Genomic DNA, 20,045 nt, shown 5'->3' on the forward strand with positions numbered 1-20,045 from the left:
ATAAATAAAACAATGACGACTTACAACTGAGAACTCATTTAGGGATACAAACAATTGTGCCAAATTGACTGACTGTGCATATGTGCAGGGAGGCATCTGGGGGCTAGTTAACAAGAAACATGACACATGGTCTGATTGGTAGTAAATTGTCAGAAGACTTCAGACTTGGTGCTGAGTTCAAAGGAATGGAAATGTGTTTGTGAGAGCCCAACTCCAGTGAGAGATTATGTGTCATTTTTAGCCTCCCAGAGGATAATACGCTGTCTGACAGTGTTCTAATACCTGCACCCAGGCAGTCAAACTGCAGCCTCATTTTCTTTAGTGCAACCTCCAATTGGCCAGGAAAATAGTGAAACAAGAGTTTGCAGCATGTGTTTACTTGTGTCACATGGTTCCTTGCATCTGCATGGATGTTTATGTGTGAAGGTAAGGTAAGGTAAATGGTGAGAAAAGCACTTAAAGAACACTTAAGTGTGACTGGTAGTCCTCTCTCTAGCCCCATTTTTCCTTCCCTCAGGTTAGAGTCAAGTTCACCTGGCTGCTCTCCTTCCATCTATTTATCCACTATACCTCTCTCTCTCTCTCTCTCTCTCTCTCTCTCTCTCTCACACACACACACACACACACACACACACACACACACACACACACACACACACAGGGTTTTCTCACTTCATCTGAGAAAAAAAGTCCCAGAGATATCTGCTTGATTTAGTACTTTATCAGATTAAACTCTACAGTACCTGTCGCCCTGAGTGTTGCGCTCTGCATGGATGCACATTTTGACTCAAAGTGAGTGTTGTCATCTCCTTGTACCCTGCCAAGGAGAGACGAACGCGCAGACTTTTCGGATGGGTGCATATGGCCACAGCTGAGTTTGTAGAATTGTAGATTAGCTCTGAGTATCTCTTGGAAACCCAGGCCTTCATTTCAATATTAGGGCAGCCTGAGTGTTGGTCACACCAAAGCTGCAGAATACCTCTGGCTATTTTGTACGCCCTGACTGGGGTGAAACAGTCGGGTTACTTTGCATTTCAGAAGGTGAACTTAGAACAGAACTTAGAACTTAGAGAGTTTTTGTTTGTGCTGCTATCAGCAATACTATTTTTCTACAGTATAAGTCTTCAACTACCCATTATTTCTTAATTTTTTTTATATGAAATATGACCACTGAAATTCAGTTTGCATGTTTACTGAAATGTGCCAACATGCACAAAGGAGCAGATACTGGTCCTGCAGTTGGGCTAACAACCTTCTATTGGTCCGTCCAGCTATCCCACAATAACTGTTCATCCACTGGACTCTCCTCCATGGCCATCTGGCAACAGCACGTATTGATGTGCCATCCTGGATGAATTGGACTACCTGTGCAACCTCTGTAGGGTCCAGGTGTCATCTTATGCCAACAGAAGTGACCCAGCCAAATGCAAAACTAATGAAAAAAAAACATTCAAAATAGATGAGAAGGGGGAAAAAATATCAGTGACTTCCACCTGTAAAACCACTCCTGTTTTGGGGGTTGTCTCATTGTTGCCCCTCTAGTACAGCTGCTAAAGCTGATTAACCTCCTCTGCTGTTTAGCTTACAGCACTGTTTTAATCAATATCCCAAAAGTTTAATTGACTTGATGCTATATTCTGATTAATAAGTGTTCCTTTAATTTCTTCGAGCAGTCTGTGTGTGATGGGGTTTGGTCCAAGTTTTGATGGTCTAGGAGGAGAAAAAAGAACCAAAAAACCCAAAAACCAACAGATTTCACAGGTGCCACTGTAGAAAACCTGGAGGAGTAGGTGAAGGCTGCTGAAGGGGCATGGGTTCAAATGTGAGCCAGCCTGTTCCCTGTGTGTCACGATACCCTGTTTTAAGCCCTTTCCACTATTCTAGCTGATAAAAGCTAAATGCCAACAAAAAGACAAAGGTTTGTTTATTATAGTTAGATATGACCTACCTTCTTAATCATTCCACGATTCGATATGACGTTTATTACCTAAAAGCCTCCATACCAAGTGAAATACTGCATACAGACAGTTTGTATTAGCGAGCCTCCTGCAAAAAAGGGCCCATTCTTTACAGGACAGCTGAGAATGTACTATAAACTGCATTTAAAGGTGCAGTGACACACAAATGGCTACAGACACCCACACACTGGTAATTATCATAATTTGGCTTTACACCTTCCCCACACACTTCAGAGTGCTAAACCACAGGCGTTGTCCCAGAGGGGAGAGAGAATTCATTTCTCATTCATCAGTCATCACTCACCTCCCTCTTGTGGTGTCACGCAGAGGGGAGCGCAGTCAAGACATGTGTGAATACAGACATGTTTATTAGCATCTTAGCAGAAGTGTCCTCGCTGAGCACAGAAGGAACTGGAGCCAGATTGCTTGCATTTAGTGTTTAAAGATAAGCTACACGTCCACACTCTTACAAGCCCCTTGTTTATCAGTGTTTACGGTCAGACGTTTTTATCCATGTGTTTTTCCTACCTACGCAGTCTGTTACTTTGCTTTTACTCTGCCTTTGTGCAAATACACACATTCTGTTTGCAGTGATGCATCTGTTAGATAACAGTGAGTGTGTAGGAAGAAAAGGTAAATGAGAAAGACAGATGCATTGAGGAAAGAAGTCTTTGGATGGGGCGAGAGAGGGCACAGGCTGCACTTGATGTGCAATACTCGCTGGATGTTATTACCCTGAGCTGTCACTTGTTATGTGAAGCTGGCAGTCAACATGCAACTGCAGATTTTTTTTTTTCTCGGTCCCTTTGTTAAGTACTCCACTTAGCTTTTGTTATGTGGCCTAGTTAAAGTATATAAATAAAATATGAAAGTTCATATATCAGTAGAGTAATATTCAGAATAAAAAAAAAATCTCTGGCTTGTTAAGTATTTGATCGAGACACGAAAACACAATAACACACGTGCTATTTTTGGATTATATGCCGGAATATAAGAAACAGGCCAGTTTAAAATGGAGACAGAAGAACTTTTATTCTGTCACTTTTTATGACTCAACGCGGGTGCGAGGGAAAGGGGTGGGGGCGGCTTGTGAGAGATGAAACTGTCAAATACACACTGGACTGCCTCCACTTTGCTGCCTCAGGAAACAATCCTAGTTCAAACAAGCCTTTGAGCAGTCTGGGGGGCCGCATTCTCTTTGTCTCTCCATCTCACTACTTTACAGTCAGGGGAACAGACTCACACATACACACACAGGCTTTGTTTCAGTGTTAACAGCATCCATATTTGTTAAAAGTACTTAATTACTCTGTCAGGAGAAACAATTAAAATAAAGAAATGTGTGGATTTAAGGCCGATAGATGTTGAAAGGTCATACTCCCCTGCAGTTTAGCTTCAGACTAATGGCCTGCCGCTTTTTGACCGTTCTGTCCAGCTACTGGCTATACAAATGAATCATGCCAGGCTGCAAGTGGCTGCTGGAGATCTATACAGATCTATAGATTAGTACCACTGCTGATTTAGCTCATATATGCTACGTCAGCTGTCAAGTTAAAGTATGAAGAAAAAATGTGTGCTGACCTTAAAAGTCCCCAAATACTGAATATCTCAGAGTGTTAATATTTAAAGAAAATAATGAGTCAACTAATACATTTAACCTCCTCAGATCCAAACTCTTCCACGGCATGCATTTTTAATTTCTCTTTGATACTTGGGCATATTGGGGCCAAATGAATGTAAAAACAAAGAATTACCAGATTTTTTCTTTACCTTATTTTTGTTTTTAAGAACAATAAGAGCCACATATGAGGATATTTGTTTAAAATTTTGATAGAACAGTAGCAGTATAATGTCCTCGTAAGTGGATATCAGGCCCATGTAGAGCAATTTTTTTTAATAATTTATTTTAGTCTAAATAACCCAAAATGTGATATCCACATATGTGGACGCCAGGTCCTAGGAGGTTATCAGAATCAGAATCAGAATCAGAATACTTTATTGATCCCTGGGGGAAATTATTTAAAGACAGAAATCATTGAAACTAAACGGATATTATGAAGCTGTAGTCTGGAATCAAGAACCATTAATTACAGCCATTTATTTATTTATTGTCTTTTCTCCCCAGTTCCTGTGTTTTACTTTGGGGAGGTAGAGTATCATGTGGATGAGAGCGATGGGTATGTGGAGATCAAAGTGTGGAGGACGGGAACGGATTTGTCCAAATCTGCAGCCGTTACTGTCAGCTCTCGCAAGGCAGAGCTCGTTTCTGCAGAAGGTGAGCTCCCATACAGTTAAAGTATTGCTTCTGACAGATAAGAATAATTGAATTGACCAATAGCATTATTTGTCATTTACCTGCATTCTGTTTGTCTGTATATTTTATTTACAGCCGGTATTGACTATGTGGGCATCAGTCACAACCTTGACTTTGCTCCAGGCGTCAGCACGCAGACGTTCAGGGTAATCATCCTGGATGACCTGGGACAGCCAGAGCTGGAGGGGATTGAGAGCTTTGAGCTGGTCTTACGCATGCCAGTGAATGGCATCCTGGGAGAACCTGGAAAGGCTACAGTCTTCATAAATGACTCAGTGTCTGACTGTGAGTCACTCTATATTGCTGAGAATTTTCATAAATACATTCATAAAGGCATCTTAACTTTATGTTTAATGTGATTAACTCACACGGTCAAAGTGTTGGAAATGCACTGGGAACACATTACTGTAGGAAAATGATATTAGCATTGAGCTAGAGCATCACTATCCAGCCTGTTTTTTCTGTTCTTTATATTACTGATAATAATATAATAAAAATAATGATATTTGTTAATATATGTGTATAGAAATATATAAATAAGCCTTAGAAAGTTTGTCAAACTTCTTCAGATTTTAATTTGGCTGCTTTAGTAAACGCAAAGTTATAATTAATTAATTTGTCACTGTGTGTTCATAGTTCCACTGCAATCATTACCACTGTTAGCTTGATGTGACAGCTATGTTATTTGATTTGGTCTTTCATTTGCGGCTTATTCCAATTCCAGCAAGGGAGAAATTATCTCTGCGTCAATCTTATGAAATGACTGAACTATCCTGTTTGACTACAGTGCCAAAGGTCCAGTTTCGTGAGTCGGTGTACACTGGAGAGGAGAGCGACGGCCAGATCACAGCAACAGTGTACCGCAGTGGTGACATCAGACATAAATCTTCTGTCCGCTGTTACACCCGTCAGGCCTCTGCGCAGGTCGCCTCAGACTTTGATGAGCGGCCAAACACAGATGCCTCTGTCATCAGTTTCTTACCAGGTTCTTCAGTAACTGCACTGTTACATCATGCATGCTTTCCTTAAATTCTTTTGTTCCCTGCGTTCTGAAAGCTGACACCTTTTCAGGTGAATAAACAAGTTTCGCAGAAATGTAAAAAGAAAGAAATCCACATACTCCAATACTGCTTTAACGGTTCCCTTTTTTTCTTGTTTTTGTTCTCTTTAATTTTTTTTTTTCAAACATACTCAGCATGCAAACAGCTTCCTTAAACCATTGAGGGACTGAATAAAGGGAAGAATAATTGTATAAATAAGATTTTATATCCTCTACAGATAAAAGAAGAGTAGAAGCCTTTTTTCTTCCATTTCAATTTCTTTGACATGTCACATCTTGTGACACGTTTTGCTGTACATTTTAGGCGAGGTGGAGAAGCCGTGTGTTCTGTCTCTGGTTGATGACACGCTGTATGAGGATGGAGAGGAGCTCCGGCTGGTTTTAGGAAACCCGAAGAGCAATTCACATTTTGGCGCATCAGTTGGAGCTCTAAACGAGACGCTTGTGAAAATCAAGGATACGGCAGACAGTAAGTGGAAGAAAGAAGGCAGAGGTTGAAAAAGGTCACAAATTAACTGCTTTAAAAAATAGAAGCCGATGAAGAGCACTGGCTTTGAATATAACTCGCAGAGAAAATAAGTACACCAATACATCATCATTCTTGATGACCATGTAGTAATTACAATCAAATTTTTGTAGAATATTGTAGAATATATGTAAAAACACAACACAGTGATTTGCAAATCTCAAAACCCCTATTTTATTCACAACTGAGCATGGAAAGCATATCAAATGTTTAAACTTCTTTTAATAGACATCTAATAAACATCTGGGAACTGAGGAAACCGGCTGCTGGATTTTAAGGAGAGGAATGTTGTCCCATTCTTATCTGATATAGGCTTCTAGCTGATCAGCAGCTCTTCCTATTTTTAATTTCATGATACACCTAATGTTTTAGTTGGTGAAAGGTTGGCACTCCAGGCAGGTCAGGTCAACACCCATACTACTATAAATGCTGTTAGACAGTAATAGCTGCAGACATATGCAACGTATTCCCTGAAAAAGACATTGTCTAGATGGAAGCTTATGTTCCTCTAAGACTTATAAATAAATGTATATAACTTTCAGCACTGATGTCTTTCTAAATGTGCAAGCTGCCGGTGCAATAGATGCAGGATTTTGAATTGAGTGCTGACACAAGCTGGATGGTATTTCTCCTCTTCCAGAGGACGAGGTTTACCACTTTCAATGATTTACCACATTTTAAATACATTTTTTATTTAAAATCCATTTTGAACTGGTTAAATGTTCTTTAACCATCATTTGTGGACGGCACAATGAACTGTGTTTAAAGACGATGATTTCTGGAAGTGTTTCTGAGCCCATGCAGTGATTTGCATGATAGAATCGTGCCTGTGTTTAATGCCGTCCACTCGGAGGCCTGAAAACTACTTGCATCCAGATTCTCTGAATCTTTTGATGATATTATGCACTGTAGATGATGATATATATTTTACATCTACACAATTTTACGTTGATGAACAATATTCTGAAATTGTTCTACTATTATTTGGGGGGGGGGGGGATTGCACATTGAAGAACCTCTGCCCACCTGTTCTTTGGAGAAACTCTCGTATCGTGTTTCTGACCTGTTGCAAAATGTTCCTCCAGCTGTTTCTTTTTTAGCACTACTTACTTTTCCAGCCTTTTTTTTTTACCACTGTCTCAACTTTTTGAAGACACGTTGCCATCAAATTCAAAATAAGCCAATATTTTTCATGTAATAGTAAAATATCTCAGTCGAAACATCTGATATGTTTTTTATGTTCTACTCTGAATAAAGCATGAATTACTGCAAATTATTGCATTCTGTATTTTATTCACATTTTACACAGTTTTCTGATCGACTTGGAACTGATGTTGTAAAAGTTGTTGCATACATTTCAATGAGTTTGCTTTACATTTTAATTCTGTCCACCTTAGAACCCATCATCCGTTTTCTGGACACCAGGTTCAGTGTTAATGAACCAAAGGAAGCCAGCGCTGTAGCTACTGTGAAGATCCCTGTGGTACGAGTGGGTGACACATCAAAAGTGTCGGTGGTTCGCGTTCACACTAAAGATGGGTCAGCTGTCTCAGGAGAAGACTATTATCCTGTATCTCAAGGTAAATCCCACATATATCCTCTTATGGTGTGATATGATTAAAAGCTCCAGATGCATAAAAGAGCTTCAATGCAGTGCACAGTTCTTTTTTTGAACTGCTATTAAAGACCAAAAGCTGTCTTCCTCTCCTCATTCCCTTTTCTCAGCACGTTAGTGGCGTTGAAGCATGTGAAGCAGAACGTTCAGTAACTCACTAATAAATACAAACCCCTACAGCACCATTAGTAATCACGAGATACACCAAATTTGCACTTAATGACCTACACATATCCTCCTGATTGATTTCTATTATGCATTTGCGGCAGCCAGAGAGGTGAAACAAGGGTCCCTATAGGAATGTTAGATTAATGAAAGTGGGCATAGGGTTTTATTTGGGCAAGGGTCATTAATTTATAATTTTATCTCAAATGGAGAAAGGTGATTTCTGCTATAGTCCAGTGGGAGGTTATGTAATTTTTAATAAAATTTCAGCAGTCTTCATGTCAGCAGGATGAGGTCTTTTGTTCTATCTGTTCAGCTTTTAGCCCAAAGTGAACTTTTCTAAGCTTAATCAAGGCTTGAAATATTTATAGAATACATTCAGTCAATTCAAATTATACCTGCCTACCCACCGTTAAAATTTCCCCGCAGTTTTGAATCATACAGCCGTGAATTTCTCATATTGCACAATATTTTCTCGCCGCAGCACATTTCTAATGCAAAGCTCTATTACTTACCGTGCAAGGAGATGGACCACCTTTGGCACTATGCAAATAGAAACCTGCAATGCTTTTTAGCTAAGTGATATATTCTTCTGAAGCAATAAAATGTGCATTGGGCTAATCTGCGAGGCCTTTTTATTTCCTGTAAAAATGTAAATTTGGCAAAAAAGAGGTGGAAATCTGGCCTTGCAAGTCGATTACTTTTATCTCAGGAAAAGATATCGATCGGTGCAGTACACTTTCCCTAATAACGATCTATTTGTGCTATATCGTGTACATTTTAAACTGTTTCCCTGATGATTGTGTTCTTCTATATTTGTGTGTGCCCAGTCCTTGAGTTCAAGCAGGGGAATAAGCAAAATGTGGTGGAGGTGCAGGTGCTTTTTGACGGAGTCCGAGAAATGAGGGAAGCGTTTACGCTCCATCTGAAGCCTGATGAAAACATGGTGGCTGAAACTCAGGTCAGAAGTGTGCGCGTGCTTAACCGCCACAGAGCGATCACACAAAATCCAAACTGACGGCTCAGGAATTTAAAGCTTAATGAAAACGTAAAAGATTAAAAGCTTTTTTTTTTCTGATTTGACCCATATTTATCCAGGTCAGTCCCAGTGAGATCAGGGATCTTTTTTACAAGGGTGTCCTGGCCCAGACACCGGCAGCACTTTACTGTAGTTGCAACCAAGAGGGCAATGAAAACATTTTGCAATGAATAATAGATTATGTTAAAAAAAAAAGACAGAAGAAGTGAGGAGAAGTAAGGAGTAGAAAGAGAAATAAAAGGGGAAACAAAGTCTGAAGAGAGAAATGTCCAAGAATTTAAACACATTCACTGATAACTCGTTACTCAGAAACACCTCTGTGTCAGTACTCCTTAAAGCTCTTTTTCTGAACCAGGTGACTAAAGTGATCGTTTACATCGAGGAGATCAACAGCATGGCTGATGTCACCTTTCCCTCCCTTCCTCATGTGGCGTCGTTGCTCCATTACGATGATGTCGCCAGGACACAAGACAGCCTCCACCCACCAGCCGGCTATCCACTCATCTGTGTCACAGTGAGTCACGCTTAAATGGTATTTAGGGACACAAGTGGCCCTGGAGGAATAGTCTTGCTCACTCTACGACAACATGCCTTCTAGAAACACCTGGGAGAGATCAGCTTAACAGAAAACAGTTACATTTATTACGTTTTCTCCAGTAACGAAAGTAGCATTTTTTTTCCTCAGGATCAAACTGTCCACCAGGAATCAGCTATTCTGTTCTTAAAATAAACATTACACAGCTTGGTAGGCCACAGTCGCCATGCTCTCATACACAGGAGAATCTCTGCCACTCTTGAAAACGTGTTCAGTGAGAAACTTAAATGGATTGTCGTGATGTGTTAAGTCATTTGCTCCTCAGGTGACTGCTGAATGTGGCTAGAACTGTGTATGTGTTTGCATGTGCGAGAGAGAGACAGAGAGAGTGCACGTGTGTGTTTATTTTCGTGCAGTGTGGTCAGCTGCGTAGGAGGTTCCCTGGAGAGGCAAAATGAAGAAGTCTTGTCGAAATTGAAGTGTCGAGTGCTGTGGCAGGAAGCTCAGTGTCAACAGGTTTACAAAGGAAATCTACAGAATCTATTTGAGGTTTAACCCTCGATCCAATATTTGTAGCTTTCTAAATATAAAAAAAATATTTCCAAGACCACAAATGTGAGAATATAAACCACTGAAACATCTGGATTTCCTTGGCAACCATCACTTACTCGTTTGTATTATCTGTCTCCTTCTTTCCTCTGGCATGTACTGTATCTTTCTCCATCTCTCTGCTGTCCTTGCTTACCCACCCACTCCTGCTAAATTCCTTATCCATCCTCCAGGCTTGCAATACAAAATACTCAGATTATGACAGGACGGGCTCTATCTGTGTCAGCGAGCACATCAACAACACCTTGACCCGCTACCGCTGGCTCATCAGTGCCCCAGCTGGCCCTGATGGCGTCACCAGTCCCATGAGGGAGGTGGACTTTGACACATTCTTTACATCCTCCAAGATGATCACATTGGATTCAGTCTACTTCCAAGCAGGCTCCAGGGTCCAGTGTGCTGCTAGAGCTGTTAATTCGAACGGGGATGAGGGCTTAGAGCTCAGCAGCCCCGTTGTCACAATCAGCCGGGTGGAAGGTGAGGACTGAAAAATGAATTAAATCTTATCTGGGCCTGATGTTTCCAGGTGTTTTTTGGAGAATTATTCTACAAGAATCGCAAAAACAACCTACTATACATTACAGCTTTGTTCAGTCGGGGCAACGTTTGATAAAAAAGGATTGGTATTCAATACTTGGACAAGATGCTGAATCCCCAGTCATCCCCGCACTCGTACTCACACTCCAATTAATGCATCAGAGCAAATGTGAGTGCTATATTAAAACTCCTTTGCCTCATTGACCCACATAAATGTTTGAATGAGGCTTTTATTAACAAAACTCTTTGAGTACTCAACATGGGTAGAAAAACATGTTCTTTAAGTACCATCATTGACAACACAGATGAAAATGATGAGCTGGAGACAAAGGTGGGTTGCAAAGCGGCTTGCATGCAAGTGGGAAGCAGCAACTGTACGCAGGCTGTGGCGGTCTAAATAGGGATCCCCATATAAGATTTGCAAGCTGGATCCACAGCTGAGCAATCCGCTGACTTGGGTCGGTACTGATATAAGGTGATTAAACTGCCTGAAGTTCCGTATTTTTATCTCTGAATTATGATTTAAATTATTTGACAAGTATTCAGATCTTTAAGTAAAAATATTAATGCCAGCAAGGAAACTAAAAAAATAAAGGTTGTAATCACAATGGTACTTGATCAAATTAAGTAAGTCTTATTGCTGTACTTAATTATAAAACAAAAAGCGCCTAATTGAGAAAACGGTCCGTGTCCTCTACATATGTTGTAGTTTTAAAGAATAATTTATTGGGTAATTGATGTAGTGGAATTTTATTGTAGCTGGTAAGATCTGAACCAATTTTACACATTGTTTAATTTGCAACTTTGTCCGATTTTAAAAGATTAATCAAGTGGCATACAGACACACACACACACACACACACACACACACACACAGACCATTTTCATTGGTTACAATAGCCCTAATGAATCATAATCCAATGCAGCTACAAGCTATGTGCAATGAGAATGGGTCAGAGCTCTCACTCGTTTCTCAAATGGGAAAGAAAATAATAATAATTTTTGCTGTTGCTATGCTATCACTTATGCCGCACTCATTCCACCTACACATCCCAAATGGAACAAGTTCAGACTCACTCTCTCAGGGTGGTCACAGGGTATTCTTAGAAATATGGAAATCACTATATGACTCAGTAGTAGTTCGGGCAGGTTATGAACAGAAAGGGATTTAAGAGGATATTGCATTTGTAATGTGTAAAAAAAAAAAAGAATAACTACATAAGGATTTATCACATGTAATTAGCTGTAAGCCATTGCCAGTTACTATATCTTGCTTTCTCTAATGTTTTGTAACTGTCTTGTGTCTATTCCTGTGTTTAGAATATCTCTTCTCTGCTCTTCTGTCATTAAAAGGTATGTGTCAACCACGCAAGATGGGCACTGTTGGTGCCGAGCCTTTCTCTGCCAAGCTACGCTACACTGGAGCAGACGACCCAAAACACCCTAACCTCATCAAAGTGACTGTCACCATGCCTCACATAGATGGTATGTAGGAGCTGAAGGCAGAGCTCGTACCACAGATGAAGTGAGGTGTAATGTAGTGTGTGTAATATTCACGTCTGGGGCTCCTCAGGAGCGTGACAGCCAGAATATAGATCTCGCCGGGTTGTACCGAACCTGTAGAAACCCTCCAGCACACCTGCTACTTAACAATCCTTTCTTGATTTTTAATCAGTTTCCTTCTGCTTCATCTTTTTACTTCTCCTTTTTTATGCCCACCCCTCACCCCCCATCAGTTTTAACTGTCTATATACTCTTTCTTTCCTCTGCATTACTTTTTTTTTTTCAATAATCGTTTCTCTCAGTTCAAATATCAAAGGTAGTTGGGCACGCTCAAAATCAAAAATGTCCTTGTCTGGCAGGAATGCTTCCAGTGATCTCAACTCGCCGCCTCACGAACTTTGAACTGACTCTCAGTCCCGATGGAACCCGGGTCGGAAACCACCGCTGCTCTAACTTGCTTGACTACACCGAGGTCACCACAGCTCACGGCTTCATCACTGCATCGACGGGCAGCCCTGAGAGCATGGGGGACCCTGCGCCATATCAGTTCAGCAGCTCTCTGCGGGGGAACAGCACACTGCGCTTCTACAGGAACCTCAACCTGGAAGCCTGTCTCTGGGAGTTCACCAGCTACTACCACATGTCTGAGCTGCTTACTGACTGTGGAGGCACCATAGGGACTGATGGACAGGTGAGTCTGTTTGCTTGTGTACCTTTCTCCACAATGCATAAATTCCAATCTGGGCTTTGCGTGTTCATCTGTTTGACTGTTCTCCTTTGTGAGTGTTTGTGCTCACCTGTATGCGTGCTTGCCTGTATGTTCAGTTTATTTGCAGCCTTGTGAATGAGGAGGACACCCAGACTCAATGGCACCAGAGCTGTTTGCCTGCATTTTATGTCTCATTTGCTGTTTGTGTGTGTGTGTTTGCCAGTTTTATACACAAGCATTTGATTGACAGCTTTTAGTGTGAAGGTAAACACACACACACACATAAAACACACACACTTATACAAAGAATTGCCAACCTGCCAGTCCGTCACTCATAAATACTCAATACTATTCTCAACACAGAGCACTAAAGCTTACATCCGCATGAAATCTCTGAGTCCTGGGCATCTACACCAATATCCCCAATTCTTAGTTACCTGAAAGCTTTTCTAAAGCTTTTTTTGGTACTTTTACTGGCTTTCTGTTGGGCTCACTACCAAGTCAAGCACTGCATTCAATTTTGGCAATGTGGCAATCTGTCATTTATGTGCTAACAAGCTTCCAGTTGCAACATCATTGCAGCAGATGTTGCAAATGTTGTGATGTTATAAGGACTATCCTCTTGCTTCCTGTTATTGTGAAGACAGACCCTTGCTCCCTTGCTCATGTCCTGCTGTTCGTTAGTGTTCCACTGGCTTTTTATCTGGGAGCTTCTTGCTGTTGATCAGACTGCTAAGTGTGTGTGTGTGTGTGTGTGTGTGTGTGTGTGTGTGTGTGTGTGTGTGTGTGTGTGTGTGTGTGAAACAGCGATGGAGAGGGAGAGAGAGAGATAGAGAGAGAGAGAAAGGGAATTATAGATGGAAACATGAATGTACTTGTCCCTAGTCATAGCATGCAGCAAACACCAATTAGCTGCACATGATGCAAGCCTTCCACTAGTGTCTAGTCCATGTCATTTGTAAGGTTCCTCAAGGACTGTGGAAAGACAAAAAGACAGGCGCTACCATGCAGCTGCTCATATCAAAGAGCACAGAAAAAAAATGTAATAACTCAGAAATCAAACTTTTGCCTGAGTTTTGGGTGAAAAAATCATGAGCTGTGATTTATTCTTGCTTTTTTTCAATAACAGCTTTGCTTTTCTGTGTAACTGCTAGGTTATTTTGTTCTTTGTGGAGTGCGTGTATTTGAAAAAGTGGAACTTTGAATGCCCAAGAAAAGTGCAAGAAAATGATTTTTCAAGAAAGTAAGGAAAGAATGGCTAATTTTAGGAAGCCGTTGTAGTGAAATTGTGGACAGAGCGAGTTTGTTTCTCAATCAGCCAGCTTTTGATTTCCTTTTTCAACACTGGTTCAGTGCTTTGCATGTAAATGCTGTTTTAGAAATACGACTGGATTTTAAATCATCTGTCCTCAACTGACAAGCAAAAGTTGATCAGAAAAAGAAAAGACAGAACAAAATTTTTTTGTTACGGAATCATTTTTTGCTTCTCGTAGTTTCTCGCATCGTTTAATCTCCCCTCTGAATCCACTTCTGTTATTGACTATGCAAATCGAGTAATTTTCCCTTCAAGCCAAACAATGATAATTGACTACAGTTTCAGCTTCTGTCAAACTGAACTATTTTGTGTGTTTTTAAGGAACATAAAATAGTTCAAAAGCTGTGAAGTCAGACAACATTGCTAAAACAAAATTGGTGAACAGAGACACCTAGTGGTGATTTTGTTTTGTTGTTACCAGGGAACACTGGACATTGCATGTATCTTGTAGCAGCAGAAAAAGCAAAATGTAATTAAATCACTTTTAAATACTTGGAAACATCCTTCACATCTTTATTTCATCAATGATCAACATGAATTATAAGTTTTGAAGTGTTTGGAAAACCTTTAAAAAAACAATGCAATCCCACACCAATGCCCACTGTGGTTCTTGGTGTACAACACAGGAGTTTTCTGCATCTCTGTAGAAACACTGAGTGGGAGTGAAAGAGTTCAAACATTAAACACCTTGTGGAGGAGAACAGTGTGTTCATCTGTTACATCTTCTCTGCACTTATTATAGCTTACCGACCTACAATCGCCCTTTAATCTGAAAAGATTTTACCTCTTTTCATCAATGTTGAGGATTTCTGTAGTGTCTTTTCACCCTTCAATTCAATAAGCTTGTTTCATTTTTAAAAAATCAAATGACCAGTTCTTCATTGAAACATCTTTACAGGTGCTGAACCTGGTGCAGTCCTATGTGACCCTGCGTGTGCCTCTTTATGTATCGTATGTGTTCCACTCCCCTCTGGCTGCTGGTGGCTGGCAGCACTTTGATTTACAGTCCGAGCTGCGCCTCACCTTTGTGTATGACACGGCCATCCTCTGGAAGGATGGCATCGGCAGCCCCCCACAGGCAGAGCTACACGGTATGTCACCAAGACAGAAAGAATATTATAGCTTGTGTTTTTGTTCTTGCACAGGATACTCTCCACATCAACAAGACCAGCTCTTGCAAAATTCAGAATGTGTATATTATGTGTGTGTGTTTTTCAAGGTGCTTTGTATCCTATGAGCATGCGCATCAATGAGCAGGGACGTTTGGTGGTAAACTTCCATACCAAGGCTCACTTTAGGGGTCTGTTTGTGAGGTCTCATTCTTCTGGGAGAATAAAACGATCTGGTGAGACTGAAATGTTGTCATCGTATCAGAATTGTATTCTGGGACCATTATTTTAGTATAAAGTATAAAATTTGCTCTCAAAATTACCCTGCAGTCTCAATGTCATCCATGGTGATGAGTGTGGACCACACTGGCCTGACATTTAATCTGACCTTAGTGAGAAGTGAGCCCACCTACAACCAACCAGTCCAGCAGTGGACCTTCACCTCTGATTTTGCAGTAAGACTGCATGAAACGTTTAAATGCCACGATGTAATCTGAGACATGTAGTCTGTTTCAAAGCAGCTACAAGGGCAGATGCAGACTGATGTTTTTATATATCTCCCCGCTGCTGCATATAGGTGAGAGACTACTCTGGTACCTACACAGTGAAGCTGATTCCCTGTACAACATCCCAAAATATGGAATACACCGTTCCACCTGTATGCAGTCCCAGAGAACCCGTCACCTTTGATCTGGACATCAGATTCCAGCAAGTAAGTCAGCATCAGCTAAGATTAAGATTCAAGAGTGGCATGTTTCCTCGTTGTAGGAAGGATTTATTCATTTGTATTCATTTATTTATTCCATTCTCTGTCTCCAGCTGTAACTGGCAATCTGTCTTCTTTTATGATGCTATCACTTTCTAAATATGTGCATACATTTTTAGGTGAGTGATCCAGTTGCAGTAGAATTCAGTCTCAACACTCAGATGCTCTTGCTGTCCAAAAGAAGCCTATGGCTTTCTGATGGATCCATGGGTTTTGGACAGGAGAGTGATGTTGCCTTTTCTGAGGGTAAGGCCTATTAGGTCCCAAGATTTACAGAATTATACTAGTAGAACTATACTAGTCTAAAATATTTCACATTGCTTCTGTCAGTTTTGTAAAGGAAATGTTTACCTTACATGCAGACATAGGGTTGCTTCAAGTAAATGATTTGCTTTATATTATTAAAAGAAAATATCGTATGAGATTTTAATAAAAGCATTTAATTTAGAGTTTTGGTTTGGTTTGATTGAGAATAATTCTTAAAGCAGTGGCAGCAGATTATGCATCTATGGTTTCTTTTTTGGACAAAAATGACAATACAATTTTAAAAAAAGGTACGATTTAGATTTTACGTTTGTCTTTCCTCAGGTGATACAGTATACGGCCGTGTCATGGTGGACCCTGTGCAGAACCTGGGAAATTCTTTCTTCTGTAGCATCGAGAAGGTGTTCCTCTGCACAGGCGCCGATGGATATGTACCCAAATATAACCCGACCAAGTTTGAATTTGGATGCCTGGCAGACTCCCCTTCATTGCTGTATAGATTCAAGATTCTTGTGAGTATTCTTGTTTTCTAATGATAACATTTCATTATGCAAAATAACATTTAACAATCTTCCATCCCTTTTTGATTTTCAATCTAAAATACTCCACCAGGACAAGGCTCAGCCGGAGACTCGGGCACGGGCATTCGGCGATGTCAGTTTTAATGCTGTATTGGCAGCGGACGATCCATTGGCCATGTCACTCATCAGGCAACCAGGGTCTGATGGCTTTAGACTGGACTCTGCAGCCATGTTTCAGGTATCCTATATGTTAATGTTTCCTGAAGCCAACAGTTCATTTTTTGTATGAATCAAAAGCTACAGAAATAACCTGAATGACAAAGTTGTGAGGCCCTGCAACTTTGCAGGATATGAGGAGAATAACATAATCCTGATTATGCATTTGTGATACTTTTACTTGGAGGGATGTAAAAAATCTCAATCTTTAAGAAATTACTTAAATTAGGGCCAGTAGAAAACTGACTATAAATTGGCTATAGATACCAGATTTTCATTGCACTAGTTAAGTTTGAACAATTAAGGATTACAGTTTCTATTTTATTAGGTGTCTGGTTTTAGTCTTTGTGTCTTTTGCATCAAATTAAGGTGACTATAATTCTAAAAATATCCATCATTTTTACTGCTTCTTAGGTTGCTGCAGGTCGTGAATGGTACATTCACACCATCTACACAGTTCGCTCCAAGGAGAATGCTAACAGAGGGATTGGAAAACGCAGCTTAGAGTACCACTCTGTGACTTCCACAAGCAATGATGTGGCCTTGACCCCATCCAGTTCAAAAGGCCACCGCTGGAGGAGGTCAGCTGCCAATAAAGTTCCTGAAATCGCTGAAGATATTGGAGTGGATAAGAACCGTGGTACTAACATCATGCACATAGCTCTGGATCGCACCAAGCGTAGGCCAGTGGGGCCAAATGAACTCTTTGCTGATGGCCTGGAACCCAGGGAGCTGCATGCAGATGACGAAGAGGAGGGTCTGGTAACTGTGGTAGGGGCGCTGATCGGCCTCCTGCTAATTGTCCTCATTATTGTCTCCATCGTGCTGGTGCTCAGATCCAGACAGAAGGATGGGAAGGAAGGATGGAGGGAGGGCGTGCAGGAAGTGGTGAAAGGGTCTGTCAGTACAGAGCCCATGTTGGTGGTGAGGATGCAAGACTGCCGCAACAGCTCAGAGGTCTGAGCAATGAATGCACGGACAGACAGATGGACATGTAGGAAATATATGGGAGCTTTTATAAGTTTTTCTTTGGAATATCTTAAAAAATATATTTAAAAAATGGCATTAAATTGCTTTCATAACACCAAAACTCAAGAGTCATCACGTATGGTATTAAGTGTGCCTGTAAATGGGGGTGCGCTCTACAGTACAGAATATATACTTATCACTGCAACAGCAAAACAACAACATTTTTAAAAAAAAATTATTTAATACTCAGACTTGTCCTGCAAGTAGCGTAATACTGCTGTGCTCGCTGAGTGGCTTTGTGGTGTTAAAGTGCCTGAAGCAAATACATCCCTTCAGGACAGTCCCAGTCACCCAGTGAACATTTACGATAAAGCGTCACACAGGACAAGTCGAGAGCTTTAGCGCCGCGGGTGTACCTCCGGGAAAGGAGGCTAGATATTAACGATATGTGCATCAGAGGAAAGAATATTTCATCTCACAAAGAACGCTCTGATGTTTCCTTAAAAAATATGAATGATAAACTATCCCATCATTTCTGCAGTATGCTGAGGATAAAATAGGTTAATGTACACATGCTGTGCAGCTGAGGTTGTTAGAAACTCCATCCACTGGTGGGAGATAATAGAAAACAAAAGGTAAATACTGGACTTCTGTGAACTAAGTGTTTGGCTGCAAAACTTTTGCTGTATGAGCACATTCATGTTAAATCTGGGGTGAACTGTGCCTTTAAGCCTACAGTTTAGTCTTAAGATATTTGTTGGGGCAGTCATAAAGACAAGATGGCACCACTTGTGTTTTATCTGTGAATTAAACCTTGCAAAACTCTTATTATCAAACTCCAGGAATTGAAAACAACTACTGATATAATTTAATGTTTAATCACCAGCTAAACTTTTTTTTTATTCCTCCACCATATCTACTGTTCCTCATCATGTTTACCATATACCGAAGAGTGTTTTCCTGCATGTATTTGGCATCTCTGTTGCTCCTTTTTATTTTAGTTTTTTAAATATTACTAGTACAGTTTTGACACTTTAGTTTTCAGCTCATCGCTGCGTCTGATAGCACAATGTTCACTGCTGTCACTGCTATCCTCACAGTGTTGTTGCTCTGTGTTTTTCTAATACTTTCTGTCATTTTGAGGGTTTTTTGTTTGTTTGTTTCTTTATTTAACACTGATTGAGGTACATTTGTAACGAGACACTCATCTCAGGAGTTATTTCTTTTACAAAGAATGGACTGTGTGTTATAACACAATTTACTACTGCTGACTGGAGAGCTCTCAAGAGCCACTTTCAACGTGTGTGTTACACTGCTAATAAGTGTGGTGCTGTGAACATTCAAATACTGTATCCATATCCAATGACTTAATCCCCTGCTCTTCCCACATTATGTTCATATTACTTGTCACTAGTGTTGTGTGGGATTTCAGTGTTCTGACTCATTTTGTTTTTCCCAAACAAATGATGCAAAGAAAATAGCTGCTCACAGATCAGTATGTCACTATGGAAAATATCACATTTGAGACTTTTGATATAATCTCATAATTTTGTCGATGTCACTGGTGAAGGTTCTTGTTTATATGTATTGTTAAAACTATGTCTTACTCTGCTATGAATATACGACATGCTGATGTAAGTGTTCCTGAATATTTGTCTTCTTATGGTGTTGTTAGTCATCCTTGTATAATTATTTCTACTATTCATCAGGGTTAGTTGATGTGCTGGACATGAGCCGGAAAGCAGCTGAGGTGTGAATCCTCGAGGTATGTCAGGATTTATACATCTGATTGCCAGCTGCGTATGTGTTTGTATTTTTCTATTTTTCGTTTCCTTTTTTAATTCTACCCTGATGAACTTGGAAATAACACCATATTTGGTATCAAATGCACTTTTCTGCATCGCCTCCCTCACACGCCACTACTAGCTATGCAATGTAATGTATACCCCACAGCCAGTTATTCCCATAATATGACAAATTTAGCACAATCAGACTTGATATTTACTTTGTGTCTTTTTATGAATGGGTTTTTATGTATATGTATTTAAGAATAAATACTGTTTACCGGTGCCATTTGTTATTTTCATTGATTTAATCAGTACATTTAGGTTTAGAGGTGGGGTGGATCATATGAACTTTAGCGGCTTTGATACTTGATTTGACTTCACTGCTTTGAGACTGAGAATGCTTTCCCCAAATTTGTCTCTGTCATGTTAAAATCATCTGTTTTACTGGTTTATGTTCATAGAAACAAAAACATATAGTGGAGGAAGTAATTATTTGATGCCCTGCTGAATTTGTAACTTTGCTTACTT

The 20,045-nt window shown here is 40.2% G+C and overlaps 1 protein-coding gene across 2 annotated transcripts in view; it reads left to right on the forward strand.

Annotated features, from left to right (window-relative positions):
- frem2a (FRAS1 related extracellular matrix 2a) overlaps positions 1–19,780 on the forward strand; it is a 69,005-nt gene extending 49,225 nt beyond the window's left edge. Inside the window, exons 7-24 of one of the 2 annotated variants that reach the window (XM_082549113.1) lie at positions 4,084–4,233; positions 4,348–4,557; positions 5,060–5,257; positions 5,637–5,801; positions 7,256–7,438; positions 8,469–8,599; positions 9,033–9,191; positions 9,995–10,298; positions 11,712–11,843; positions 12,221–12,552; positions 14,784–14,976; positions 15,105–15,230; positions 15,325–15,449; positions 15,572–15,706; positions 15,880–16,006; positions 16,349–16,536; positions 16,637–16,783; positions 17,176–19,780. In XM_082549113.1, the coding sequence (XP_082405239.1) occupies positions 4,084–4,233; positions 4,348–4,557; positions 5,060–5,257; positions 5,637–5,801; positions 7,256–7,438; positions 8,469–8,599; positions 9,033–9,191; positions 9,995–10,298; positions 11,712–11,843; positions 12,221–12,552; positions 14,784–14,976; positions 15,105–15,230; positions 15,325–15,449; positions 15,572–15,706; positions 15,880–16,006; positions 16,349–16,536; positions 16,637–16,783; positions 17,176–17,724 (3,554 nt within the window). In that variant the 3' untranslated portion in view covers positions 17,725–19,780. Of the gene's footprint in view, positions 1–4,083; positions 4,234–4,347; positions 4,558–5,059; positions 5,258–5,636; positions 5,802–7,255; positions 7,439–8,468; positions 8,600–9,032; positions 9,192–9,994; positions 10,299–11,711; positions 11,844–12,220; positions 12,553–14,783; positions 14,977–15,104; positions 15,231–15,324; positions 15,450–15,571; positions 15,707–15,879; positions 16,007–16,348; positions 16,537–16,636; positions 16,784–17,175 lie in introns of those variants that run through there. The other variant, XM_082549114.1, reaches the window with a different exon arrangement.
- Positions 19,781–20,045: the final 265 nt, after the last annotated feature.

This window comes from Aulonocara stuartgranti (genome assembly GCF_965226115.1).
Source record: "Aulonocara stuartgranti genome assembly, chromosome: 10".
Lineage (NCBI taxonomy): Eukaryota > Metazoa > Chordata > Actinopteri > Cichliformes > Cichlidae > Aulonocara > Aulonocara stuartgranti.